At 57.4% G+C, this 26,956-nt stretch overlaps 3 protein-coding genes across 4 annotated transcripts; 2 read left to right on the top strand and 1 right to left on the bottom strand.

Annotated features, from left to right (window-relative positions):
• The first annotated feature begins 10 nt into the window (after positions 1 to 10).
• MRTO4 (MRT4 homolog, ribosome maturation factor) lies at positions 11 to 5,372 on the top strand. Of its 2 annotated transcripts, none has more exons than XM_045190596.3 (8): positions 11 to 216; positions 2,014 to 2,072; positions 2,908 to 3,011; positions 3,648 to 3,729; positions 4,030 to 4,097; positions 4,368 to 4,519; positions 4,878 to 4,954; positions 5,041 to 5,372. In XM_045190596.3, exons 1-8 carry the CDS (start codon positions 189 to 191, stop codon positions 5,092 to 5,094), a joined length of 624 nt encoding a protein of 207 aa, XP_045046531.2. In that variant the 5' UTR covers positions 11 to 188; the 3' UTR covers positions 5,095 to 5,372. The 2 variants fall into 2 exon arrangements, with proteins under 2 accessions (XP_045046531.2, XP_024410065.2); XM_024554297.4 differs by having other exon boundaries at positions 26 to 216; positions 5,058 to 5,372.
• A 634-nt stretch (positions 5,373 to 6,006) lies between these two features.
• On the bottom strand, positions 6,007 to 12,474 carry AKR7A2 (aldo-keto reductase family 7 member A2). Its single transcript, XM_024554296.4, has 7 exons — positions 12,043 to 12,474; positions 9,437 to 9,624; positions 9,134 to 9,238; positions 8,387 to 8,483; positions 8,092 to 8,191; positions 7,355 to 7,484; positions 6,007 to 6,369 (listed from the first exon to the last, which is right to left on the bottom strand). Exons 1-7 carry the CDS (start codon positions 12,365 to 12,367, stop codon positions 6,208 to 6,210), a joined length of 1,107 nt encoding a protein of 368 aa, XP_024410064.2. The 5' UTR covers positions 12,368 to 12,474; the 3' UTR covers positions 6,007 to 6,207.
• A 124-nt stretch (positions 12,475 to 12,598) lies between these two features.
• SLC66A1 (solute carrier family 66 member 1) lies at positions 12,599 to 26,193 on the top strand. The gene is made up of 8 exons (XM_024554298.3): positions 12,599 to 12,763; positions 17,642 to 17,857; positions 21,252 to 21,381; positions 22,086 to 22,173; positions 22,745 to 22,887; positions 23,055 to 23,147; positions 23,683 to 23,868; positions 25,663 to 26,193. Exons 2-8 carry the CDS (start codon positions 17,694 to 17,696, stop codon positions 25,729 to 25,731), a joined length of 873 nt encoding a protein of 290 aa, XP_024410066.1. The 5' UTR covers positions 12,599 to 12,763; positions 17,642 to 17,693; the 3' UTR covers positions 25,732 to 26,193.
• Positions 26,194 to 26,956: the final 763 nt, after the last annotated feature.

Consider the following 26,956-nt stretch of genomic DNA (forward strand, 5'->3'; position numbering starts at 1 on the left):
ACGCGCGAAAAGTAGCCCTGGAGACGTGGGGAAGAGCGCAGGTGGATGCCGGGCGGAGAGAGGAGGGCCGTACAGCTGATTGGGTCAGGCACGCGCGAGGACAGCTCCCGAGGGCCGTCCCAGAGTCCTCAGCGCCGCTGGGGTCCTAACAGGCAACACCGCCTTCCGCCGCACGTGGTTGCAGAGCGATGCCCAAATCCAAGCGCGACAAGAAAGGTGGGCGAAAGGGACACTGGGACCCTGGGGGTATTTCTGCCGTGTGGGTGTCGGCTGCGATGCGGGCGATGGAGCTTTGGGGGCACAGAATGGGACTCCTAGGGCTCCCTAAGGAACTCTGCGCACTCGCTGCAGCGGGATGCTCGGGGCAGGAGGAGCATCCGAGGGTACTGGAGCCTCGATGGGGCAAGGGAGCGGAAACTGGTTTGTCCAGCCTTGAGAGTTCTTCCAAGGTCTGCCGGGCCGGGAAACAGCCTCTGAGCCCTCATACCGCGCCCGATCTCGCCCTGGCCCACCTTTTCCACCTCAGCCCGTCTCCTTTGACATTCCGCGCTGTCGCCATCCTGGCCGCTGCTCCCTTCCTCCAGCACAGGCTTACTCTCGTGTTTGGCTCTTGTACTTGCAGTTCTTGCTGCCTGGCGTGTTTACGATCCGATCTTCATGTGGTTCTTTCTCACTTGTCAGTTCATATAGGCGTCTCCTAAGAGAGCGTTCCTGACTATGGGGGTGTCTCTCTCATCTTGTCTGTAAAGCACAATCACTCAACCAGTAAACTCTCTAGGCCCAGGAGGATACAGCAGTTACTACAAGGCAGGTGTGGAGCTTTCATTGAGCGAACATTTTAGTCATGGGAAGCATATCGATCCCAAAATACCAAAACCTGAATAACTAGAGTCACACAGTGATGAGTCCCATGGAGCAAAAATGAGAAAGAGGTGATGTTATTTGTATAGTGTGACCAGAGAAGATCTCTGTGACGAGGTGGCTAGAGCAGAAACCTGAAGGTAGTGAGCAACCCACAGAATTACCTGGATAATGGTGTTCTGAGGAAGGGATGGGCTGGGACGAGAGGCCAGGGTGGCTGGAGCAGGTGGGGGGGGCGGTGCGGAGAGGCGGATTGGGCAGACCAGGCAGGAATTTTAAGACCTTTGCAAGGACTTGCCTTTTGCAACCTGGTGAAATGTGTAGTCATCTGAGAGAGCGCTTGAGCAGAGGAATTACATGGTTTAACTACTTAAAAGGCCACCCTAGTTGTCTTGTTGAGAATGGGCTGGGTAGGGTGGAAGTGATGGAAAGTGGACCGTTGTGTTGTTTGCCCTCGGTGCTTCCTTTGCCCCTGAACCGTGGGATTACCTTTCTCTGTGTATACCTTGTGAAGAGGCACGAAGCCCCAGGCAGGATAAATAAGAGGCGGGCCCCTCCTGGGGCAGCTGGCCTTTGCCCCTGATGCCCTGTTCCGTGAATTCTGTGGAGGGAGTCATGGGATCTGGCAAGTGCCAGACCCTTCTGGGTAGGGGCCAGCTGTTTCACAGTACAAACAGCTGGCCCCAAAGTGGCACTGCTGCATCCATGAGTCCAAATGGCAGAAGATGTAGCAGACGAGGTAAACGATGAGCCCCCAGACTCATTCATTTCACAGCAGAGGCCAGCCACAGATGGAGTCTGTGCACCATGGCCAAGAGCATAAGGGGCCTGCCTCAGCCTGCTAGCAGGCTAGGTCTGCCTGAAAGCACTCAAAGAGCAGGAACAAGCTCCCCCCGCGCACCTCAGGACAGAACTGTAGGTCAAACTAAGAGGACAGAGGGAATATCTAGTTTGTCTGCATAACAGGAAATACACCAAAGGATCTCCAGGGTTGGGAACGCCAGAGAGTAGGCACTATGAGGACCCCTCAAATCGCCTCGCTGCCTCTCCTGTTACTGGCTTGGTCCAGCTGAGCTCCCGAAGGCGAGAAGAAAATGGGTTTTCAGGACATCTAGACTCACGTCATGCCTCCTTTTTTTCTTTTTGTGTTAGTTTCCTTAACCAAAACTGCTAAGAAAGGCTTGGAACTGAAACAGAACCTGATAGAAGAGGTAAGAGCTTTCTTTAAATTTTTTCCAACCTTGTATTTGGTTTATAAAGGTGGGCACAAGACTGTACACTACAGAAATGTACTGTGTAAAAGGAGGAGAAAGGAAAAGGCTGCTAGTCCAGCCCTTTTTCCTCCAGTGGCTCCCCGATAGCAACACCCATAGTGATGATTCCCAGCTTTCCCTGAGCTCTCACTCTGTGCCCTACATGGGGCATGCTGCGTGTGTACCATTGCACTCCATCCTTCCGTAGGAGGGGACATTTATTATCACTGTTCTGCAGTTGGGTAACTAAAGCTTACAGAGATTTGTTAGTCTGCCTGACGTCAAAAAGCTGGGATTTGGCAGACGTGGGTAAAAGCACCAGGTCACCTTCGCACTGCTTCAGGGCTGCGGGCTGGGTGAGACAGGTGTCTCCTCCTGCACAAAGGTTCTGTTTCCTTGAGACCACCTCATCGTGGCTGCGGCCAGCAACGTGGACAGGGCAGGGTGGGGCTGCGCCTCTCCTTAAGAACTACAATGAGGCTTCATGCATTTCATTACTAGATACCTTCCTGGCCTAGCTAAGTATTTCTAGCTTGTCAACAGTTAACAAATAAAGAGAAGTGGCCACAGGTAAGTCAGAAAGCTGGGGAGACCATGGCTCAGCTTCTCCTCCACTTAGAGGTCACACCTGCTTTGCCCCAGGGTAGTCCCTGTACGAAGCTGGCCTAGAGGCCTCCGGCTCTACACCTCCGGTTGTCAGGGACCTGGAGCATGTTCTTCCCCGTCTGAGGCCAGAGTGTTGCCCGGCCTGTGCTGCCCCTTGCACTTCAGAGCCCCATGAATTGTTCCACAGCTACGGAAATGTGTGGACACGTACAAGCACCTTTTCATCTTCTCTGTGGCCAACATGAGGAACAGCAAGTTGAAGGCCATCCGCCACGCCTGGAAACACAGCCGGTGAGCAGGCAGCGGGGCGGGCAAAGCACGGGGCAGTTACTGACCCTCGGGTACCCTGGTCACATGGTCACACAGGTGGCACCTTAACAAGCACAAAGCGCCCGCCCCCACCGAAGGGCACTGCTGAACTGTAATGGCTGGTCTTGCACTGAGCTCCCAGCTGGTTGCTCAGCAAATGTTTCGGCATCAATCCTTCCCAGAGATAGGGCTCCCTTACCTCTGGGGTCTGGTGTTTTTAGGGACATCCTGTCAGTTTTAGGAAGTCAGGATGTACTCTGGGATGCACCAGTGACCCCACAGCAATGTGGCAAGTACCTGTCCTTGGGCTGGAACCATGACAGTGGTGACAGTGTGGGTGACAGCTCTGGTTCGGACCACTGAACAGCCTCTCCCACGCATTCTGGTGGAGGAGGAGGATTATCACAACATCCACGGTGGGCTGGTAGACAAAATACTCTAGGTCAGGTCCATAGGCAGGAAACCAACGAAGGGGGCCCTGAGCTGGAGACAGTGGGCAGGGCTCCATGGAAAAAGTGGGAGCCTCCAGCCCAAAAGCTGGACTGGAGCTGGTTTGCACTCAACTGAGGGGAGGGCTGGGCAGGCTACGGCCTTCACGGACCCCTCTTCTCTCTGCAGGATGTTCTTTGGCAAAAACAAAGTGATGATGGTGGCCTTGGGTCGAAGCCCGTGTGACGAGTACAAAGACAACCTGCATCAGGTGAGTCTCTGTCCCTCGCTGGGAGGGGCCGAGGCGCCTTCTCCCCTGCTGCAGTCACGAGACACATTCTGGCCAGCGGTCCTGGGACTGGGGGGTGGGGGTGGGGGTGGGAGCAAGGCCTGGCTTAGAGCTCTGGTTCTCCTGTAACCTCCAGGCCCAGAGAGTAGACACACACACCCCCAGCTCTGACCATCAAAACTGCCTCCATATGTTGCCAAACGGGGGCAGGGGGCTCGACACTTCCCCCAGTTGAAAACCACTGCTCTAATGGGACCAGACCAACCCACTTCTGTTCTTCAGGTCAGCAAGAAGTTGAGGGGCGAGGTTGGTCTCCTTTTCACCGACCGCACTAAGGAAGAAGTAAACGAGTGAGTGTTTTCATGAGTGGTCGGGGGAAAGGTTGGCGAGGACCCTGGGGGAGGGACAATCCGGGGACTTCGTACAGTGGAGACGTTCGATAGAACTGGTTCCCAGAACCGATTCCTGAGCCTTTATTCCCAGCGTGGTGCTCCAGGCTGGCTGCCCAGCAGCTGAGATCAACGGGGAGGTGGGAGAGGCAGGACCCAGGGGGGCTTGGCTTCAGGTGGGCCGGTGGGCCAGTGAGGAACCTCCCCGCCAACTGCTGCTGGTTCCCCAAGGTGGTTCACGAAGTACACGGAAATGGACTATGCCCGCGCTGGAAACAAAGCACCTTTCACCGTGAACCTTGACCCAGGGCCCCTGGAGCAGTTCCCCCACTCCATGGAGCCGCAGCTGAGGCAGCTGGGGCTGCCCACTGCCCTCAAGAGAGGTACAGCAAGGTCACAGCGTGGTGGCTGAGAGCACAGGCTCCCAAACCCGACAGGCCTCCCTCTCCATCCCTTTCTGGCCAAGCAGGTTATTTCTACCAGCTTCTGTTTTCTCATGAGAAGGTGGGGTGAAGGTGCACAGGAACTTACAGCCAGGACACAATGCTAAGGGACAACACGGGGGGCACTCACTATGCCCCAGATACGCCTGTGGGCCACTGAGCTCTGCTGGTTAACCCGTGCCGTGGTGTGTGCTGGGGCGGCGGGGGGTCAGGTGGCCAAGCGGGCTCCTCCCAGCTCTGGGTGGTGGGCAGAAAGCTCTGCCAGAAGTAACCGCTTGCCTCCCTGCCTTCTCTGCAGGTGTGGTGACCCTGCTGTCCGACTACGAGGTGTGCAAGGAGGGTGACCTGCTGACCCCAGAGCAGGCCCGCATCCTGGTGAGTCGCCTGGCCCCTCCCAGCGGTCTGCAGGCTGTGGCCGCAGGGGCCACAGAAGGATCACGCCCGCTCCTCCTGACTCCAAGTTCCTTTGTCTCTCCAGAAGCTTTTCGGGTATGAGATGGCTGAGTTCAAGGTGACCATCAAGTATATGTGGGACGCACACTCCAGAAGGTTCCACCAGATGGGAGATGACTTGCCAGAGAGTGCGTCCGAGTCACCAGAAGAATCAGAGGACGATGACGATGATGACTCTTGAGGGATGGGACTCGGGACTGAGGGCTGATCGGGTGGGCCTGCCCCGCGCTCCTGGGCAGCAGCCATCTTGCTGGGGATGGAGACGAGGAAGGGCGCTGGGGAGACTGTTTTCCCACAAGAATAAAACTGCGGGCTGTCTCCCTGTAGACGGCAAAAGGAACTTTTCTCAGAAAAAAGGCTTTTGGGTTTGACTTTTGTTTGGATTCTGAGGGTTCCTTTTGTTCACCTCGCAAGTCAGCTTCCAAGCACTGGTTCCTCTGTGACCCCTGGGGACAGGAGAGCAGCCACCAGGGCTTCCCTTCCCTGGCCCTCGGTGCCCTTGTGTGAATTGGGGGTTTGCTGAGAAAAACCAGCACCTGGCTGCCCTCCTTGCCCCTCCACACACCCCTTCTCTCCCAAACCAGAGCTGAGGATCTTGGGTGACCAGACGACCAGAGGCTTTGGCAAAGTCAAGAGTAAAGCCCCTGCTGAAGTTGCAAGTTAGCAATGCCCCACGGGATTCTGGGAGCTTACTCTTCCTCGGGTTGACTAATGATGGAGCTTTGCCCGAGTAGTTCCATTTGTAAATATTTCAGTGAAGGCATTTCCAAACGAGAAAATTGGCTTCAGGTTGAACAGGTGGCCCGTTTTCTACCACGTGTAGAAGGGCCACCTCCAGTCCAGCTCTGCAGAGGGGTCAGGCTAAGCTCCGGGCCGGAGGCTGAGGAGAGCCACCCACCGCCGCCTCACTCCGGGCACACCCATGGGAAGGATGGGGAACTAGCCATTGGCGGCAGAAGAAACAAGCACCAGGCTGGGTGACACCAGGTCAAGGGCCTGCTTTATTCCAACAGGAAATCCAGCCTCTACACTCGGGGTAGTGCAAGAATATAGGAAACAATCTGTGAGCCGAGAAGACGAGGGAGGAACCGGCTACATGGAGCAGCTTAAGGCCAGGGTGAGAAGTGAGGGGTGACAGACGTGGTGTGCCCTGCCACCTCAGGTCGGGACTGGGCCTAACGGAAGTAGTTGGGGCACTCGTGGGCGACCAGGTGCCAGCCCTGGTCGAAGGCCTGCACGACAGCCGGCTCCAGGGGCCCCTCCTCCGTCGCTGACAGGTTCTGTTCCAGCTGCTCCAGGCTGGACATGCCCAGGATGACTGCATCCCCGTGGGCACCCTGGAAGGGGAGACGGTGGCCAGATGTCAACAGGCCAGTGCGGTAACCAGCCCGGCCCCTGCTACGACTGGGGCTTAGGTGTCTGTCCCCACCCTGCAGTATGACAGAACTTCACCTTGCCTTCAGACAGCTCTGAGGCCCTGCCTCCCGTCTCAGCAGTAGGCAGACCCAAGTTCAGAGCCACCCAGCAGCTGGGTACACCTGGGTTGGTTACTTGACCTCTCTAGACTTAATACTTCCTGTACTTTGCAAGGTGATTATGAGTCATACAATCAGAATTTTGTGAAGTAGTCTGCTTCAGGCCTGGCACTTAACAGACGCTCACTGACAGGGAGCCACACAGTGCTGAGGCTGAAAGAAGGGAAATGGGACAGCGGGGGAGGGCAACCCCACCAGCTACAGAGCGGGCTGCCAGGGATGGAGCAATGCTAATGGTCAAAGATGTAGGTCTCAGGTGGTCGGGCCCCGTCACGTGGGACCCTGGTCACGTGAAGTAGCCTCCGAGCCAGTCTGCTCATGTGAAATTGGGGTTCTACCTCGCATGGCCAGTAGTGTTTGTGGAGGCCACTGAAAGGCCTTAAAAGCAACAGGATACACCCTGGCTGGTGGGGCTGAGTGGAGTGAGCGCCGCCTGCGGACCAAAAGGGCCGCAGGTTAGATTCCCAGTCGGCACAGGGCTGGGCGGTGGGCCAGGCCCCCAGGTGGGGGTGCGTGAGAGGCAACTGATCAATGTTTCTCTCACACATCGATGTTTCTCTTCCTCTCTTTCTCCCTCCTTTCCCCTCTCTAAAAACAAAATTTAAAAAAAAATCCCAGGATAACCACCCAAAAGAGCTGGGCCATGGAGAAACTTCAGAGGAAGAAAAGGAGTAATCTCAGAAGTCACCAAATAACTAAGCAGCCTTGTCCCTTCTTCCATCCCCCGCTACCCCGCCAAAAAAGGGGAAACAGAAGCAGAGCCTCCCAGACGGGACGGCTGGGTTACCTGGAGCTGCGAGTGGTGGTACATCCACCTTAGGGCGGCCGAGGTCATGCTGGGGGCACTGGTGCCATAAGCAGCCTGCAGGGCCTTCTCCACCAGGGCAATGGCCTTGAAGTGGTGCTCCTTCCAGAAACTGGGCAGGTGGGGGTCACAGAAGTCAGCAGCATGGGTCAGTCACGCTGGGAGACACAGGCACAGAGCCAAGCAAGGCGGCTGCGCCCACCCCGAGCCCAGCCCCACAGCGTGGAGGGCCAGTGCCTTCTCCAGCAGCAGGTCTCTTGCTTTATTAGGCAGTGGAACCACTCAGGCTGTGGCTCCCTTACCAGACACCTCCACGTCTTTGTTCCTAGGAAGTCGAAGCCTGCCCTCTCTACGTTCCTAGGAAGTCGAAGCCTGCCCTCTCTACCGGTGGAACACAGGTAGCTAGCACAGGGACAGGCCCCAGGCCTCCTGAGCCACAATCCAGGGCTCTTCCCTCCCGGCAGCTGTTAAGCATGTCTCAGGGAACAGCTGTGACTTGGAAGACCTGGCATAAGGTTCAGGGATCCTCATTGCCTCCCAGAGGTCCCAAGAAAAGAGACCCCACAGAGGGTTTGGTAATTCCTGCAGGAATCAAGAGACATAGGTCCAGGCTGCAAGGGAAGGTCTGGAGCCCCCAGGAGAGCAGCCTAGAACTTCTCCTTTCAGGTAACAGGGACCCCGCCCGCTTCAGCCACCTAATGCAGACATCTCCAGCTCACCGATTCCTGTAGGTCTCAGCCCAGCTATTTCCAAAGAAGCGGCCCACAGGTTGTTTCCTGTCCTTGTCTTCATACTTGTACTTGCCGGTCAGCAGGCCCCCTGCGGGAAGGCTGCCCTCAGATCCCCTACCCACACTGCTCCCAGAGGCTGTTCCAGACTCGGGGGGACAGTGCAGAGACCAGGAGTGATGGAGGACACAGCCCAGCTTCTTGTCAAGCCCCTCCCTGCTTCCCAGGGCCAGGAGCGCCCACCCACTCCACTGGGGGGCGGGGGCTGTCCCCACAGCAGCCATACCAGCCAAAGGGTTGTAGGCGTAGAACCGCAGTCCAAAGTGCCTGAGGCAGGGGAGCAGCTCCGTTTCTACCTGCCGGGTGGTGGCGTTGTACATGCCCTGCAGGCAGAGGGCCAGCTCAGAGGGTGCCCGTGCCCAGCTGCCTTCTTTTAAACCCTTCGGTCAAAACCTGCCCAGGACCCCAGTGATGACCTCTCAACCCACTAGTGGTGACCAGATGGGGAGACAGGGTGGGAGCCCAGGAAGGGAAACTGGACTAGAGATATTCCACAAATATCTGCGGGTGCCAGGCTGGACACTGGGTTTCCAAACACAAGTGAATTCAGCAAGGTCTCTGTCCCCAAGAGATGTTAGAGCTGAGTTAAAAACACAGGAGACAGGTAACCACAATAAAGACGGATCCCCTGACTACGGCAGGTGCTCCCAAACACTGGATGGATAAAGACTAGGTCTAGAGATCAGGGGGTCTCGCTGGGGCATCAGGAAAGGCTTTCCAGAGACTTCTGAATGAAACCTGAGCACTTCTACCAGGGAGAAGGGGGAGGAGTGTTCCAGGCTGGCGTGCAGAGCAAGGAAGCAGGAGAGATGGGACCAAGGTGTTCACACAGGCAGGAAGGGGAGCCAGGGCCAAGTGAGCAGGCACCTAGTGGCCGGGCTGAGGAGCACCCCAAGGGCACCCTGCAGGCTCTGAGCAGGAGCATGGCTGCCGAGGAGAGGGCACGGGGCAGTCAGAGGGGCCGTGCCCGCACCTGGTACACAGTGGGAAGGATCCAGCCGTTGCTCTTACAGAGGGTACAGATCTCGGCCACCTCCCAGGAGGCATAGTTGGAGAGGCCAAGCTCCACAAACTTGCCCTGCAGGGAAGAGGCGGTGGTCAGAACCCAACACAGTCCAGGAGACCAGGAAGGGGAGACCACGGTGAAGACCCTGGGAGTAGGGACTGTCCTCAGCTCTGCTTTGGGACAGCCCTGGAGCCTCCACTCTCCTGGGTAATGACAGGCCAAAGAGAGGAACAGCAGACCTCCTCCCGGAGCCCAGCGCGCCACCCTCACCTCCTGGTGCAGCTGGTGGCAGGCACGCAGCGTTTCTTCCACAGGAGTGCCATGGTCAGGCGCGTGCAGGTAGAAGAGGTCCACCCGGGGGCACTGCAGTCGTTTCAGTGATGTCTCCAGCTGGGACCAGAGACTGTCAGGCTTCAGTGACTTCCCATCCCAGGGATTGGCCTTGGTGGCAATTTTCACTTTGGAGGGAGAATGCAATGGTAAAGAGACTTATTATAACCATTTATTAGCGATGTGACCCTGGCTAAAATATTTAAGATCTCTGAGCCTCAGTTCTACAGTCTGTAAAATGGGGATGGTGATAACGGCACTGTCCTCATTGGGGGATCATGGGGTGACATACATGATGTCACAATCCTAATGCTCACTGCTGCTGTAACTGTTAGCGGTCATCAAACTGCCGGCTGTGCCGTGCCTTGCGCTGGAGGCTAAGTACACAGAGACGAACCGAACACGCTCGATCTCTGCCCTCAGCTCGGAGTCTAGAAGGTGACGTTACAACGCGGCAAGGGCGGCACAGAAAAGCGCCAGTGCTAAAGAAGCCCAAAGAGGAGGGACTGCCAGGGAAGGCTTCCTGCCGAGTAACCCCCAGCTAAGTCTCCAAGAATGAGTCACAGGGAACCAAAGGGTCGCCAGTTCGATTCCCAGTCAGAGCACATCCCCGGGTTGTGGGCCAGGCCCCCCATAGGGGGTGCTCAGGAGGCAACCACACATTGATGTTTCTCTCTCTCTCTTTCTCCCTCCGTCTCTAAAAATAAATAAATAAAACCTTAAAAAAAAAAAAAAAGAATGAGTCACAGTCAACAAGGAGAGATGGGAAGCACATTCCAGAGGGCAGGAACACAGGCAAAATCAAAGGGAAGGCAATACAGCATGTGAAGGGCCGTGCGTGGCAATTCTGAGTCATAAGAGCATAGACTCCAGGTGTGGAGCGATGGGACGAGAGAAGAGAAAGGGCACAGACCTAATCCCAAAGGGTTTCCTCAGATACCACCGTTCAAACGTTTCAAGTCAGCGTGTTCTGCGCCCTGGCTGCAGTGTAGAGAAAAAAACTCAAGGGGGCAGGCCTGGAGATGTAGAGACAGGTAAAGACCGGGTAAAGAGTCTGGTGTGTGTGAGAATTCAGGGGAGAGATGGATGCATCTGCCCGAACATGACCGCTGGCACAGATCAGTTTGGGAGACAGGTAGGAGACTGAATGAGTACCAGGCAATTACAGCTTCCCTTGCCCTTCCAGACTCACAGAAGCGTGCTCACCGCACACCCACTGAAGAGACAATCCGCATGAGAAGAAGACAGTGTTCTGCCCTGCCAGCCGCGTGGAAACGCTCTAAAGAATGCCGGCTGGCTGGATTGGTGGGTGGACGGAGTCTGCGCTGTTCGTACTTGGCAAAGGCAACTCAGCAGTTTGGAGGGAAGTCATCAGACCACTTCACATGAGGGAACAAGTCCCACAGCTTTCGACCAGATTTTCCCCAGCATGCTTAGTGTGAACTCTGCCTCACGTCTAACCTTTGGACTTTGACCCAGTGAGCGCTCAGCCTCAAAGAAGGAACCAGGGCAGGGCTGGCAGAGAAAAACCAATTCAGAAACAACACCTTCACTATCAACAAAATCTTTAGTTTCAGGTAATAGGTATTAAGCTTAGTAATCAATGCATGTAAAAGCTACTGGCCACCCTTCCACACATCAGGCACTTAGCATTTCCAAGCCCGGTCTTTGCACAGCTGTGCCCTCAGCTCTAACGCTCCCTCTGTCATTCTCTGCCCAGCAAACCACTACCGATCCTTTGAGACTTCCCTAGTGTCTCTCCCTGTTCTCATAGTCCTGTCCCGCTCCCCTCCTTCCCCCAGAGTGCTCCTCCTGGGTTCTCCAGTAATCATTGGCTTCAATCTTCCCCCACTACACTTTGAGCTCCCTGGGGGTGGGTTAGGGTCACTTTCTCTCCTATGACCCCATCACAAAGCCTGGCTTGGGGCTACCTTACCCCCTCTCTCACACCTCCATCTCTGCTCCCCGGCCCAGCCTGGCCTACAGTAGAGCTACAGCTCTCCCCAAGAGCACCAAGGGGACTGCCAACTGAACAGAGCAAAGTCTGTTCAGTTGGCAGTCCCGATGAAAGAAAGTAAACGATGTCACGATGAGTAAAGGGTGCTGAGGGAGCGAACGGACAGTGAGGGCAATGGGGAGAGGGCACAGGCAGAGTGCCTGGGGCCTGGTTATGGGCACCTGGCAGGACTGGAGGCAGGGACGGCACAGCTCTGGAGACGAGTGCCATAGAGAAGAACACCAAGAAAGCAATAAGTGTAGAAAGCTAAGGGCTAGACCAAGCTCGGGGTAAGACTTGGGAGTTCCCGAGTTGCAACCCCTAGGAAAGAGGTGAAGGTGACCAGGACAGCACTGTCCGTTTGTCGGGGCAAGAGGTGCACCGGGCCCAAGGAGCTGGGGATTCAATTCACAGAGTTGCAAGTGGGCTAGGGGAGGGGACGAAGCTGTCGGTCCCCACCGCAGTCGGTGCATCATGGCTGGGGTCAGGCCAGCGTCCTGCACGGTGCAGGGGGAAGTCAGGGGGTCGGGGCAACGGCGTTAGGCGTTACCTCTGCAGTCGCCGCCACCCAGCCCGAGCCCCAGGCCGCCCACGATGCTCTCGGACTGGCCGTCGCTGTACATGAAGGCCGTATCCAGCTCGGTGTGGCCGCGCTCCAGAAAGGCGCGCACAGCCGCGGCGCTGGACGGCGCGTCCATCCGGCGCCCCATCTCCATGGTGCCCAGCACGGTGTCAGGCCGAACCGGGGAGCCCGAGGCGGCCCGTGGCGGCCGGGACATGGCGGCGGCTCTGGCTGTGCAAGCCTGCGGCGGCCCGGGGCTACGCGCACAGCGTACCGCGGCGCGGGCCGCAGCTGGAGACACAGCGCGGAGCATTAGGTCCGCGCCTGCGCGCTGGGGCGCCTGGGGCTCCGCCCACAGCCGCGGGGCGGAGGTGTCTGGGGAGCGAGGACAGCGAGTGTGGCTCCCCTTCACGCACGCTTGGCTCACGAGCGTCGCCCCAGCGACCGTCAGAAAAGATGCGGCGCGAGAGGAGGAGCCACAGGTTTAGGGGGCGGGGCCTCGGGTCAGCTGACCCAGTCAGTGGAGACACAACCCAGAAACCCCGCCCCGCGGCGGATCTGGACGTGGTGAGCCGGGTGGAAGCTTGGGGCAAGTACGAGGCTGCGGGTTCGGGCTCCGGGGCTTCCCTGCCACGTCTTTACTGCACCCTCCCCCGCCCCTGGACCGTCCTGGGACACTTGTTCTCTCTTTTGGAGCGCGAGATCACAGGTGAGGATCTGAGCCGGGATTGGGTGGCCGTCTGGGGTCTCGTGTCCCCCTCTTCAGGGGCGACTAGCGTGGCTTCTCGGACTGGCCTGGCCAGGGTTTGGAGTCTGGGTCCCGGATTCCGGCGGCTTTGTTTTCCTTAGGGCGGGCCAGGGGAGGGGGCCTCGCGGCGACTGAGCGCTGACCCCAGCGGGCTGCCCTGTCATTATCCCGGCGAAACAGGCGGCCGGAGCTGGGCTGAGTCACGAGTTGGCCCAGAACCTAGAGTCCTGGAGGGGGTGGTACCCACAGGCCGGGACGCGCCTCCCCTCCACGTAGTTCCCAGGTCTGCAAGGAGCCCAGATTGCGTTCTCCCCACCTCATACCTGGGCTGGGTCTGGGAGTGTGAGGGTTGGCGCCAGTCTTGTCCACTCAACACTTACTGAAGGCTGCTGTGTGCCAGGGACCCTTGGTGGGGGAACTTGGGGGAGCGCTACAGCTGGGAACAGAATAATGGTCATCCTTGGCTATTCCTACTGAGTGTTTACCTGTGCCAGGCACCCTGCTAATCGCTTGGCCTAGATTATCTCTTTTATCTCTGCAGTGAGCCAAGGAGGAGACTTGCATTTCCGCCCACTGTACAGATTGGACCTCTGAGTCTCCATCACGGGCTCAAGAGTTCTGTACTTGCAGGCATCAGGCAGGTCAGCTCTAGAGTGCTTTCTTCTCAGCCTTAAGCCACCCGAGCTCATAACTGGCTCTCTTCTTGTCTTTCTCCCTTCCCCCATTCCTCTCTCTCAACATTTTTACTGTGCAGCTGGTGTGTCTAGACGCTCAGTTTACAATTAGATTGAGGGGGAGGAGTGGGCTTAAAGAGCAGTGATCGCTGAGAAGTGTGATAAGCATTCTACAGGTTTGTGCTCGAGGAGGGAGGGGGAAGAAGTGACAGGTGTTGCCCGGCCAGCCTTTGTGAAGCCTCTTTGAGAGGGCAATTTAGAATTTGATCTTAGTATTTTTACCAGGCCCCTCCACGGGGAGGACACTCCTAGGCTAGGGGATGAGACAGCAAGTGCAGCAAGAAGCCCAGAGGCATGAGAATGACTATTGAAGACCTGGGCAAGGGACAGGACAGAGTGGGGGGCAGTTATTGAAGTTCCTTGGGGCTCTGCCATATAGAATGTGGACTTGACCTGATAGATGAAGGTCCCTTGACCAGCTTCAGTGGAAAGCATCTCCTTGACTCAGTTTATCACCTGGGAGAGGAGCGTGGATGTGGCAGGAGATGCCTTTTCCAGCTTCTCAAAGTGTGGCCACATGCATCAGAATCAGCTGGGGGAGCCTCTGATCCCAGCGCAGACATGCTGATCCTGAATTTTGAACGTGTGTCCTCCTTGATTCTAAGGCACCCCAGCTGTGGTCCCTGTCAAACCTATAAATGCAATCAAACTTTGTTCCAACTCTGGACATCCATTCACTCGGTGCTATTTGACCAGGTGGGCCCATTTCGGAAGCCAGGCCTCGGGCCCACGCTGGCTCCCCGCCTGAGTCAGCACCTGGGCGTGACAGGCCCTGTGCACAGAGGCCCTCAGAGGAAGGCCCTTTCTGTTCAGGGCTCAGGTGTGTCTCAGAGCACCCTGAGCTGGACAACGGCCTTGTGCAAGGATGGGGGACCACTCCCCTCCCTCACTGGGCACATGTCCACCTCATTTCTTCCCAACCTGTTGGAAAGGGAGAGTGAGGGAGTGGCCTCAGGGTTGCTGAGATCCTGGGCTCTTTATCCACAGAGCCGTCAGTGCTGTGCGTTACCAGGCGCTGGGCTAGAGCTCTGTGTGCATTTCATTGGCACAAGCACCCCCGGAGTGAGGCCCATGCTCCTCATTTCATAAACAGGCTCAGACAGGTCACTCACTTGTCCAAAGCCACTCAACTTTATCTGTAAAATGGGGACAGTATTTCCTACCCCCAGAGAAGTGACAAGGATGACCGTGTACATTTGGGATCTACAAGAGGAAGGTGGCAGAGGCAGTCTGGTTCAGGGATGGCTGGGGAACACATGTATCTTGGCATTGCGACCATGCAATGACCTGAATTGTATGTTAACGTGGGGTGGCCTTGCAGGTGCCGGTGGCAGGACAGCAGGTGTTTAAATGGTTGCAACATCAGCTGTGTTAGAGGTCATCAAGGTGGGCCACCAGGAGACAGGAAGAGACTTTCGGTCGTGCTTGCTGGGCCCTGGAGATGCTGCAGCAAACCAGGCAGACAGCGACCTGTGGCACCCTTGCCCGTAGCTCGGGGCCTCTGCCCACTTCAAGTCACGTCAGGATTGAGAGCCTAGAGCTGCCTGAGAAAAGAAGCTGACTCGCTTCCTTCCCTTCCTGACAGCCTCAGGCACTGTGCCCTCAGCAGTCCCAGGGTTTCCGTCAGGATGACTTTGTGCACTAGGGCTCAACAGAACGCCGCAGGTTGGGTGGCTTATAAACACAGATATATTTGGCCCCGGCAGATTCAATGTCCGGTGAGGGTCTACTTCCTATTCATAGGTGGCTGTCTTCTCATTGTGTCCTCGCATTGGCAAAGAAAGAAAAAGAGATGGAGAGGGACAGAAAGCAAAAGTGAAAGCTCCGTCAGGCCTCTTATAAAGGCCCTAATCCTGCTCATGAGGGCTCCACCCTCCTGGCCCAAGCACTTCCCGAAGGCCCCACTCTTAACACCGTCACACTGGGTTAGCTTTCAACAGAAGAATTTGGGGAAGACATACACGCTCAGTCTGCAGCTCCAGGCATTGCTTTAGGAGGATCCTGGGCCTCCCAACAGGACTAGGAACTGAAGGTAGCAGGAGGAGCTCGCACCCAAGTGGGGCCGGGGGAAACCCCTCTGAGCAGTGAGGAAAGGGGAAGCGTGCCGGCTGGCTGTGCAAGAAGCTGCACGGCCATGCCAGACCACAGGAGGGGTCTGCTGCGCCCAGGGACAGAGGGCCTGAGGTGGCAGGGCGTGGGGGCTTTGAGCAGGGGTTTGCATCCTGGTCCTGGCTCTGACTCATGGCTCTGCCACTTCCTGGCTGGATGGTCCTGGCAAGTCACTTCCGTGGCTCCTCTACTTTATAGAGTTAATATGAGGGCAAGACGCATAAGCGCACACAAGGCACTTAGCACCGAGCTGGCGGACAGTGCAGTAACAGGGCTGTGACGGTTCTGGCCTGGCAGAGATGGCGTCCGTCACCTGACTCCGCTTTCACTTCCTTCACTAGTCACACAAGTCACACAAGCAGTGACTGCTCTAGTCACTGTGCAGGGAGCCAAGGTTCCGGGAGACGCCTTCCCTGCCTGCCCCAATAGCCAGCCAGCCAGCCATCTTCTGGCTTTGGCAGTGGTGAGAATGGGGAGCTGGCTCTGGACTCCCTGCCAACAGGTACCCCACACAGGTGAGCTTTGGGAAGAATATGGCTTGAATCCCAGCCACCTGTGCAACCCCAGTCCTGATTTCCACCTGCCTCATCTAACCTGTTGATGGAAGAAATGTCCAAACCCACAGAGAACTTTCATCAGAGTTTATTTGAGTCAAACCGATGACATATGCCAGAGAACGAGATCTCGAATGCTGCAGGGAGTAACAGTTCTGCAGCTTCTTCCATGCGTTGGAGATTAAGGAGGGAACATAAGGAAGATTACAAGAGGGTGGGAGAAAGCCAAGTGGGGATCAGATTACAGACGCTTGCTTTCTTTTTGTTTTAAGCTTTTATTTATTTATTTTCAGAGACAAGGGAAGGGAGGGGAAAAGAGAGGGAGAGAAACATGGTTGTGCAAGAGAAACATCAGTTGGTTGCCTCTTGCACGCCCCCACCCAGGAACCTGGCCCCCAACCCAGAGGTATGCCCTGACTGGGAATCGAACCAGCAACTTTTCAGTTCACAGGCCGGTGCTCCATCCACTGAACCACGCCAGCCAGGGCCTTACGTGCTTTCCTAAGAGTGGTAGCATCTGGAGGGGTATTACTTCCAGCACTGCAGTGGTGTTTTAGCCCAGATGCACAAGAACAATGGACAGCACTGGCTAAAAAGCCTTTCACTGAAGAAGTTCTGTGCCTGGGGCGTGACTACCCACCATGGCCTGCCCAGTTAAGAATTTATGATCAGATCACCGGGGAGTTTACTTTCCATAGAACCCCTTTTTCTTTTCTTTCTTTTGTTTTAAAGATTTTATTTATTTTCAGAGAGAGGGGAAGGGATGAAGAAAGAGAGGGAGAGAAACATCAATGTGTGGTTGCCTCTTGCACCCCCCCTACTGGGGACCTGGCCCACAACCCAGGCATGTGCCCTGACTGGGACTCGAACTGGTCACCCTTTGGTTCTCAGGCTGGTGTTCAGTCCACTGAGCCCCAGCAGCCAGGGCAGAACCCCTTTTTCATCCACAGACCAATGTCAGGGGACAAGCCACTGCATGGGCCTGCTCTCAGCAGACCCTCACAGCGTAGTTTACAACCACAACAGATGGGAAACAGCCCGAGCATGCGGGTTATGACAAAAATGGGGTGTGTCTGAGGGCTCAGCCCCCGCAGGTGTCTGTGAACTCCTCCGGCCCGCACAGCTGTGTGAGGGAGGCACTGTCATTGCCCGGTTTACAGACGGGGGGGGGGGGGGGGGGGGTGGCTGAGGCACAGAGTCGCAGCTTCGGTGAGAGCTAAGGTGGATGTGGAAGCTGGTGTCCCTGACTGCAGGTCCGTGCTCCCTGCACCTGGGTCGGCACAGGTTCGCTCTGATCTCTGCACTTGAGGCTGACTGTGTCCTTCGGTCCAGGGGCACACTCAGTGCCAGCTGATGAGGCTGGAGCTGGGCTTCGGTTGGGGGCACTGTGACTGGGACGCAGACCTCCCAAGGCTGAAGCCTCTCTCTCTTTGTCCCCACAGAGCCCTCACCTGCCCCAGCGCACCAGTGCCCTCCCTCCTGCCCTCTGCGGCCATGGTCTGGAAGAAACTGGGCTCCAGCAACTTCTCCAGCTGCCCCAATGGCTCCCGCCAGTGGATATGGGACGTGTTTGGTGAATGTGCCCAGGATGGCTGGGACGAGGCCAGCGTGGGCCTGGGCTTGATCTCCATTCTCTGCTTTGCAGCGTCCACCTTCCCGTGAGTAGTGCCAGGGTGGCAAGACCAAGAAAGGTTTGCAGGGCTGGGGCAGTGGCCCCAGGGACCACAGGACAAGGGGCTGCCATCTGGCCATGGGTCTCACCAGACGCAAGGCTGAGCATGCTCCCTTCCCCACCCCTACTTACAGACTTGCAACCCACCCAGGCGGGCCCTGCCCTGAGCCCACCCCAGGCCTGGCCTTGTGCTGGGTGCTGCTGACCCCCACATAATAATGGTAACACTTGCTCCTGTTTTCTGAGTGCCCCACTATGTACTTGGCTTCGTTCTGAGCACTTAGCCTGGTTTTAGTACGTTCAATCCTCATAGCGACCCAGGGAAATAGACACAGTCGCCATCCCTGTTGTGTGGGGACACAAATCTGGAGCGGTTCAGTAAATTGCTCCAGGTTGCACAGCCAGTGAGAGAGCAGAGCAGGGTGGGACGGCCGGGACGCACACGCAGGGCCTCTGCGCCGTGGCAGTCGCCGGCGGCCAAGCAGTGACTGCGCAACAGTGTGACGGCTGCTGTGCTCAGGGGCCAGAGACACGCTGTGTGAAAGCACACGGTCGGCGCCTGGGGCTCCGGATGGGGACGGCGGTGGACTCTGTCTGCACTCAGCTGTGACCCGGGAAGTCACTTCACCACTCTGCACCTCGGTTTCTTCATCTGTGAAACAGGAATATTGGCCCCTAGCTCACGGGTCACTCCGAGGGCGGCAGGAGAGAGTGTCACGCCTGTACGTGTGTGTATGCCCAACCCCGTAACTGGACAGAGTGCCTGAGGGGCGCCAGGCCCCTGAAGTAGAGAATTCTCCACTGCGAGGGCACCTGCTCTTCATCCTGAGGGACAAAGATGAGGGTTTCGTTAGGGGCTTGACCTTCTTCGTAAAACAGCTTTATTGAAAGATAATTCACATCCCTTACAATTAGCACATTTAATTGTGTAAATTAACCCCTTTCACAGGGTTGTGTAATCCACAGGGTTGTGTAACCATCCCCGCAATTAGTTTTGGAACATTTTCCTCACTGTGAAAAGAAACCCAGGAAGGAGCGACTTGCTCCTCCTTCCCCTGCACCTCCCGGCCCCGCCTCCTCTCTCTCTCTCTGTGGATCCGCCTGCTCCAGGCAGCTCGGCCGCTGGCGTAGGTGGACCCTGCAGCGCGGGGCCTTTTGTGGCCAGCTTCCTTCACGTAGCATGACGTCTGAACGGTTCTTCTGAGTTCGACCCGGATCAGCACCTCCATCCTTTTCCTGTCCAACTACTGTTCCATGGAGCATGCGCGCCGGTGTTTGTTCATTCATCCCCGATGGACATGCGGGTCCTTTCTACTCTGCGGCTGTGACGGGTCAGGGCCGCTGTGTGCATTCGTGGACAAGTTTCTGTCGGGATGTACGTTTTCCTGCTCTCAGGGGAGGCATCTAAGGAGTGGAGTCGCTGGGTCTCACGGTGACTCCAGGACCAGCCTCTCGCGGAGCTGCCGTTGCCGGTGAGAGCGAGCTCTTCTGCGGCCTCAGGGTTTGCAGACAGACTGGAAGCACAACTGGGCAGCACCCAGAGGGCTGCGGAGGAGAAAGAAGCACTGAGGGTTCTTCCAGTGAAAAGTACCTTCTCGAGGAGAATCAGTCCTGCGTTCTTAGCTTCTGGGTTTGTCTGAGGTCATAATCCTGCAGGTGACCAGCGATCTGGCTGTGTGGACACTTTCCTTGGGCCTTCAGGGGCTGACCAGAGGGTTGCTGGAGGGTTGACGTCGAGTCAGGCATTGCCACGGGACCGGGAAGCTGAAAAGTGTACGTTCCCAGGCTGCTGCCTCCACCTACGTGGTGTTAGTAATTTAGCAGTTTGACCATAGTGACTCCATTTTGTCTCTTTGCTCCATTCCTCGACGTTTGTACTGAACTGCCTTGTTTCGGGTTCCGTGCTGGGTATGACACAAGAAAGTGAAACAGACCCTGCCCGGCCTCTGCAGACCTTCCATCCCGGCACCCTTTACAGAGGTGACCTGGGAGTTGTAGGGAAGACGGCTGGAGAGAGAAAGGCCATGCAACAAGCAGTGATGTCAGAGGCCATTGCAGGGGCTTTTAGGAGGCAGACCGGACAGGCTGACGGTGGCCGAGGGACCGAGACTCCCTGTCGTGGGGGCAGAGCTTCCCCAGAGCCACCTGAGGAGCTGGCTGAGGCTTCCCCTTCCTGCTGCGGCATCATGCTGGCCCCGCCTGGGTCTGGCCGAGTAACCAGTGAGGGGGTCAGTCACAGGCCCGGGAGACAGCCCCAAGTGACCACAGGCAGGGCAGCGACCTTCCCGCTCCTGCTTAGGACTCGGCCCTTCCTGAGTATGACAGAATTATTTTACCTGCAAATTATGGAGATATGGCAAGTCACAGTGCCCTGAAGAAGCTTTGTGGGACACAGGCTAAACCTTAATTAAGGGCCTTCTCAGTGCCAGACCTGTGCAAGGCACTGGTCCTGCCGTCGAGAAGCCAGGGCCCGGGAGGGCCAGGGTGCCCCGGAGGAGTAAGCTTACGTCAAGAGGGCCCTGAGGAGGAACTGGTATTTCCAGAGCAGTGACAGGTGACGAGGGAGGCTGGGCCACCTGTAAACCAAGAGCGCAGAGGAAGAAAAGGCGGTCCCCATGGAGGGAGACGGAGCCTGCGGTCTGGGCATGAGTCCCTGCTCCCAGGCTTCCCAGCAGCGCCAGCTGACCGGCTCGACCCCGACTGAGGAGCGGCCTCCACATACACTTGACCACACGGTGGGGACACGAAGGGCTCAGAGCTGTGCCTGAGACCCCACGGCCACCATCAGCACTGGGTGCATGCTGAGACCAAGGACCTTCGGGAAAACACCCAAGGTGCGAATGCCGCTGACGTCTGCACCGGGGCGCTGCAGACCACAGCCCTGCCCTCCTCGCTGCCCTCTGCAGATGGCGGGCTGTGGCTCCGCCCGTCATCTTTCCATCTCCTGCTCCTGCAGATCGGGCAGCGGTGGTCCCTGGCCTTGGCCTCGCTGCCACCAGCCCCGTGCTCTTGTCAAACTCCCTGCCTCCTTCATAGAAGAAAAAATCCGGGGGAGTGGTTGTCGTGGCCTGACCCTAAACCTCAGGACCCAGTAAATACTGCAGCTCCCCACTGGGCGCCCCCAGGGTGCTATGGAGGAGAATGTGAGTGATGCTTTGGATCTCTCTGGGATGATGCACATCCCATCGAGTTCCCGGGCTGGAAGGATTCTCCCTGGTACGAACCTCCAAAGGGCAAAGAAAGGCTCACGAGGACCCAGACTGCAGGGCTCCCGGGGACCTGTGTGGCCGCTGCCCCTGCCCCACTGCCCTGTTGTGGTTGTCCCATCGGGGGCTGTTCCCTTGTTTACCCCCGAACACGTGTCTCCCTCTCTGCCGCAGACAGTACATCCAGGCCTGCAAGACGGGGAACATGGACCAGGCCCTGTCCCTGTGGTTTCTCCTGGGCTGGATTGGTGGAGACTCCTGCAACCTCATCGGCTCTTTCCTTGCTGACCAGCTGCCCCTGCAGGTGGGCTGGCCCCGGGCAGGGTGGGCTACCTTAGTTAGCCATGGCAGAAGTTTTGGGACCACCAGCAGGAGAGGCCAGGGCCCCAGAATCCTGGCCTGTTTTTCCATCCTGTGAGGGCCCCATGTGGTAAAGAGAGCCCTGTACCCTGCCAGGCAGTATGACAGTGGGCTGCTCACTGCCCTTCTCTGGGCCTCAGTTTCCCCGTCTGAAAAATGACCACATCAAACCGGAGGATCACTGGAGTCTCTTCACCTCTGAGGTGCTATGATCCTAATGGAGCTGGGGGTGGGGGTGGCTAGAGGACCATAGATGTCCCTTGACAGGACTGGGTATCATTATCCTGTGGGTGGGTACAGCTGGGATTCAAACTCAGGAATGCACTGTCTTCCCGAGGGGACTGTGAAGGCTTCACTGCCTCTGAGTCAGGCCAGACAAGAGTCCACACTTAACCTCTGGTCCCTGTCATCCTGGTGTGGAGCTAGGCACCATGTCCTCCGCCTGCCTCGGCCAGACGCGCTGCCTGTCTGGTCTGTGGTTCTGCCGGGTAGGAACTGTGCTCCCCTCTTCCAGATGAGCAGACAGAAGCTCAGAGAGGCAAAATGACTTGCCCAGGGTCCCCCCGCTGGGATGTGTAAGCGCTGCCCCAGTTTCAGGGCGCGGCCCCCAGAGCCAGGGCCTCAGCGGGGCCCCTGCTTCCCTTGCAGACCTACACAGCAATGTATTACGTCTTGGCAGACCTGGTGATGCTGTCCCTGTACTTTTATTACAAGTTTAAGAACCGCCCCTCTCTGTGTGAGTATGGAGGCCCTCGTGTCAGCTACGCTGGGGGAAGCCGGGAGCAGGTGCCCCATGGCTGGGTGATAAACCTTGGGGGGGCTTCCTCGGGCCTCATCTGAAAGCCTGAGCCCCGATCGGCCACAATGGAGGCCCAAGGGTGGTGCGCACAGCCAGGCGGGACCAGGGGCTCCCTGCACTTGCGTTCTTACTCAGCAAACATGGCTTCAGCTTCTGCCCTGTGTCTGGCCCTGGCCTTGGAGCTGGGGAAACGGGCACGAGGCCCGCAGCCCATCACTGCCCTTGAGGGTTCAGAAGAGCCGTGGATGAGGTCAGAGCAAGGTCGGGCTGGATGAGACACAGCCTGAGCACCGCTTTCGTAAAGCTCTCAGGGCCCCACGGCCCTCATCACTTTACAGCCCCAGGGGAAGGGTGCTGTTACTACACCCATTCCACAGTTGAGGAATTAATGCTCAGAGAGGTTAGGTCACCTGCCCAAGGTCGCTGAGCCACCAAAGGGCCGGTCAGTACCAGCCTGTCTGCTGCCATCAGATACCTAACTTGGGCTTCCCTCCTGCCTCGTGTCCAGTGTCTGCCCCCATCAATTCCCTGCTCTTGTTCACCTTGGGGCTGGTGTGCACCACCCCACTGCTGAGCAGCGCTGGCTCTGTGGCTGCCCCGAGCAAGGTCTTCAGGGGGCGGAGGCTCCTGTCTGTGGAGCCAGGCAATAAGGTAAGGTGTGGGTATGTAATGAGGGGAGGGGAGGAGGGACTGGCATCAAGGGCCTTCCCCTGCACGACCACCTGGGTGGGGGGATTGCCCTCTAGGAGGGATCTTGGGGACCTTACCCTGTACCTCCGGCCCCTACTAGCCCTGAGCACTCCCTTCTGCCTTTCCAGCCCTTCACTCGGAAGGAAATCATTGGCTTTGTCATCGGCTCTGTCTCCAGCGTGCTGTACCTGTTCTCCAGGCTGCCTCAGATCCGCACCAATGTGAGCCCTGAGCGGGGGTGGGGCCAAGTGGGAGAGGAGAGCCTGGCAGCTCAGGCCTCCGGGTGAAGGAGTAGCCCGGTGCATGAGGCCTGAGTCCATACTCACTGTTGGCTTGGGCAACTTAATCCAATTCTCCAAGCCTCAGTTTGTGCCTCTGGAAAATGGGCACAGTGCTGCCTGCCGTGCAAGATCCGTGTGACCTGTGTGAGGTCAGGTGAGAGAGAGCGGCTGAGCTTAGAAGCCTGAGAGGAGAGGAGAAGGTGGGGAATCAGGGATGGGGGGGCTCGGGAGCAGGGCATCATGGGGCCAGCAGGCAGGGCATTACCTGGGCGGGGGTGCCTGGGAGAGGGGGCTGCAGAGGAATGGGTTGGTTCATGTGCAGGGCCCATGTCGGACATGCACACACAGGGAAAGGCCAGCTTAGGACTACACGTGGTGTGATGGTGTGGCAGGGCAGATGTACACGAGGACAGTCATAATCCAGACTGACAGGAGCCCTGTTTGAGATCTCTGACCCCACACCCCTTACCTTCAGTTCCTGCGGAAGTCGACCCAGGGGATCTCCTACTCGCTGTTCGCCTTGGTGATGCTGGGGAACACGCTGTACGGGCTGAGCGTGATGCTCAAAAACCCTGAGGTGGGCCAGAGCGAGGGCAGCTACCTGCTGCACCACCTGCCCTGGCTCGTGGGCAGCCTGGGCGTGCTGCTGCTCGACACTGTCGTATCCTTCCAGGTGTGCAGGGCAGGCAGGGGGGCTGGGCATGGCAGCCTCTTTCCTGCTCACAGCCTCCACACCCATCCATCCATCTACTATCCATCCATCCATCTATCCATCCATCCATCCATCCATCCACCATCCATCCACCATCCATCCACCATCCATCCACCCACCCACCCATCCACCCATCCATCCACCCATCCAACCACCCATCCACCTACCCACCCACCCATCCACCCATCCATCCACCCATCCATCCACCATCCATTCATCCATCCATCCACCATCCATCCATCCATCCACCATCCGTCCACCCATCCATCCATCCACCATCCATCCATCCACCATCCATCTACCATCCATCCATCTACCATCCATCCATCCATCCACCATCCGTCCACCCATCCATCCATCCACCATCCATCCATCCATCCACCATCCGTCCACCCATCGATCCATCCACCATCCGTCCACCCATCCATCCATCCACCATCCATTCATCCATCCATCCACCCATCCATCCATCCACCATCCATTCATCCATCCATCCATCCATCCATCCACCATCCATCCACCATCCATCCATTCATCTATCCATCATCCATCCATCCACCATCCATCCATCTATCCATCTATCCATCCATCTATTCACCATCCATCCACCATCCATCCATTCATCTATCCATCATCCATCCGTTCAGAGTCAAACCCGTCTGGTCTGCCATGCGTCCTGTGGGGCATGGGGTCCAGTAGTGAGCAAGAACAGGCTGGCCTTGCTTCCAGAAGCCTATAGCACGGTAGGGAGGCAGACAGGATGCATGTAATTATAAATAATTACTTTATTACAGTGACACCAAGTGCCACAGAGAAAAACTGCAAGAGTGTGTGACCAGGGGCTTGTCCTGGTTAAAAGGCTTAGCAGAAGCCTCCACCGTGCCCTTTGAACTGTGCCCTGAGAGAGGAGTCAGTCAGGTAGAGGCATGGGAGGGATGTTCCCAGCTCGGGTGGTGCAAAGGCCCTGAGGAACAAGAGGAGAATCAGGCCATGCAGCCAGAGGAATGAAAGCTGGAACGTGGAGGTGCACGAGTTAGAGTCGGAAAAACCGGGCTTCAAATTCGGACTCCACTCTTTCATGGCCGTGTGACGTGGGACAAACTGTTAATCTCTCTGTGCTTCCGTGTCCTCATCTGCAGGGAGGGTTAACAGTCACTGCCGCGTCGAGACAACAGGGCGATTACGTAAGACACGGTGTCCGGAAGCACTGCACACGGCCCAGGCTCAGCAAATGTTTGCCGGGTGACCGTGTTTGTCGGGGCCTTATTGGGTTTCACTGGGAGAAAGTAAACATGGCCGTTGTTCAAACATCCGCTGAGTCCCTGCTGCCTGCAGTGAGAGAGGAGTTTAAGGTCACCTTAGACGAATATAAAATAATGTCGAGTGCCTAGAAAAGTTCAAGCTCTAGGGCCTTCAATGGCCCCGACCACTTGGTGGACCTCCCAGGACAGTGTAGGGTGGGAGGAAGGCAAGATCGTGGGGCTGGAGGCGGGGTCGCTGCTTGAGGGAGGAAGACCCCAGCGCTGGCTTGGACGGTGAGGTTGGGTCAGGTGCTGAGGAGCTGGGGGAGGGGGGGGGCGGGGCACTCAGAGTGGAAGGTGTGGGCAGAGCAGAGATGCCAGGAGGTCGTGGCTGGCCCTTCCCACCTGCCAGAGTGGGGCTCGGGGAGGAAGCTCTGGATGGAGCCCCGGGGCAGGTCCAACCGGTCCCTGCTTGGTTAGGCCTTGACATTGGCTCCTTCAGATCTCTGTGCAGTTCCTGGTCTACAGGAACACCTCGGCCTCAGAGCACCAGCCCCTCCTCCCGGACTGACTGGACCCAGGCCATGCCCAGGTGACCAGGATCTCCAGGGGCCACACCAGGAAGAGGTGTGGCAGTCACCGTGCTGCGTGGACCCTGGACTAGCCTGTGGAGGGAGCAGTGGTGTGCGGCCTAGTACTCCTGACCCAGCTGCCCACCCCCAGGCTTCCAAAACCTCAAGAGCTGACTCTTCCAGAAGCCTGACTGACTGACTTCCAGGAGCAAGATGGCCCCTAGGACCAGCCTCTGCCCAGCCCCCTGCTTGAGACTCACCCCCCTCCTCCCAGGGTCTAAAGCAGCTGTCCCTGGGAGCCTTGAGGGAGGGGCTGCAGCTGGCACCGCACCCCTGAGAACACCTCTGCTCACCTACCTCATTCTGCCGCTCGCCCCTGGGGCAGGCAGGACACAGCTGCAGCCGAGTACCCAGGGCTGTCCTGCAGACCGCAGCCAGCCTAGTAAATGGTCCTTCCTGGCCAGGCCTGTTCTGTGACTCCTTCCCCAGGTGCTGGGATCTGGGAACAGCAGTGGATGGGGACCTGGGCCCCAGCTTCCGGAGCCCAGGTGGGGGCTGAGAGGGTCGGGCTGTGGGACAGCCCAGCAGGAGGGGACCAAGGCTGCTGGCCTGGTGGCCTAGTTTCTTCAACCTTCTCTGCGACAGGCTCCATGCCTGGTGGGGACACAGCTGTGAGAATGACACTCCAGCAGGGTGCCTGCACCTCGGTGCTCAGGAGGAAGAATGGTTAAGGTGCAGATCTTGGGTCTGCAGCTTCCCTGTTCTGTGCCTCAGTTACACTGTCTGTGAAATGGGATGACAATATTACCACTTCATATATGCTTATGATATGGTGTGATTAGGGAGTTAGCCCCAAAGCCTGGCATGGAGTGAGTGCTCAAGTTTAGCTGTGATAAGTTTTAGTTGGAGGAGAGGGACAGCCGTATCTCCCTAGAGGGAGGCCTTCCTGGAGGGGGCAACATGGCCGAAGGATGAGTAGGAGATGGGGAGGGGGGGGGCGTGTGGAGGGGAGGAGTGTTGCCCAGGAAGAGAAGGGGCAAGGGCAGGTGGGGAGGGAGGAGAGGAAGGCAGGGCTCAGGCCTGAGCTGGAACTCCGTTTCTCTCGCAGACTCCATTCTGGTTCCCCATCCCTGTTGGGAGTGATGGTGTGGGTGCCTGAGGCAGAGGGGCCGCTCCCCTCTGAGCTGCCCTACTCACCCCCACACCCCACTTCAGGGTTCCCAG

Source organism: Desmodus rotundus, chromosome 3 (assembly GCF_022682495.2).
Source record: "Desmodus rotundus isolate HL8 chromosome 3, HLdesRot8A.1, whole genome shotgun sequence".
Taxonomy (NCBI): Eukaryota; Metazoa; Chordata; class Mammalia; order Chiroptera; family Phyllostomidae; genus Desmodus; species Desmodus rotundus.

Excerpts from the sequence above, each read along its gene's own strand:
- MRTO4 (XM_024554297.4), top strand. The coding sequence starts at position 189 with ATGCCCAAATCCAAGCGCGACAAGAAAG. Across the intron at positions 217-2,013 it reads ATCCAAGCGCGACAAGAAAG|TTTCCTTAACCAAAACTGCT; the intron begins GTGGGCGAAAGG and ends TTTTTGTGTTAG. Across the intron at positions 4,520-4,877 it reads GCCCACTGCCCTCAAGAGAG|GTGTGGTGACCCTGCTGTCC; the intron begins GTACAGCAAGGT and ends CCTTCTCTGCAG.
- AKR7A2 (XM_024554296.4), bottom strand. The coding sequence starts at position 12,367 with ATGCTCCGCGCTGTGTCTCCAGCTGCGGCCCGCGCCGCGGTACGCTGT. Across the intron at positions 8,192-8,386 it reads CGCCTACAACCCTTTGGCTG|GGGGCCTGCTGACCGGCAAG; the intron begins GTATGGCTGCTG and ends GCCTTCCCGCAG. Across the intron at positions 6,370-7,354 it reads ACCACCACTCGCAGCTCCAG|GGTGCCCACGGGGATGCAGT; the intron begins GTAACCCAGCCG and ends CTCCCCTTCCAG.
- SLC66A1 (XM_024554298.3), top strand. The coding sequence starts at position 17,694 with ATGGTCTGGAAGAAACTGGGCTCCAGCAACTTCTCCAGCTGCCCCAAT. Across the intron at positions 21,382-22,085 it reads CTGACCAGCTGCCCCTGCAG|ACCTACACAGCAATGTATTA; the intron begins GTGGGCTGGCCC and ends CTTCCCTTGCAG. Across the intron at positions 23,869-25,662 it reads TGCTGCTGCTCGACACTGTC|ATCTCTGTGCAGTTCCTGGT; the intron begins GTATCCTTCCAG and ends TGGCTCCTTCAG.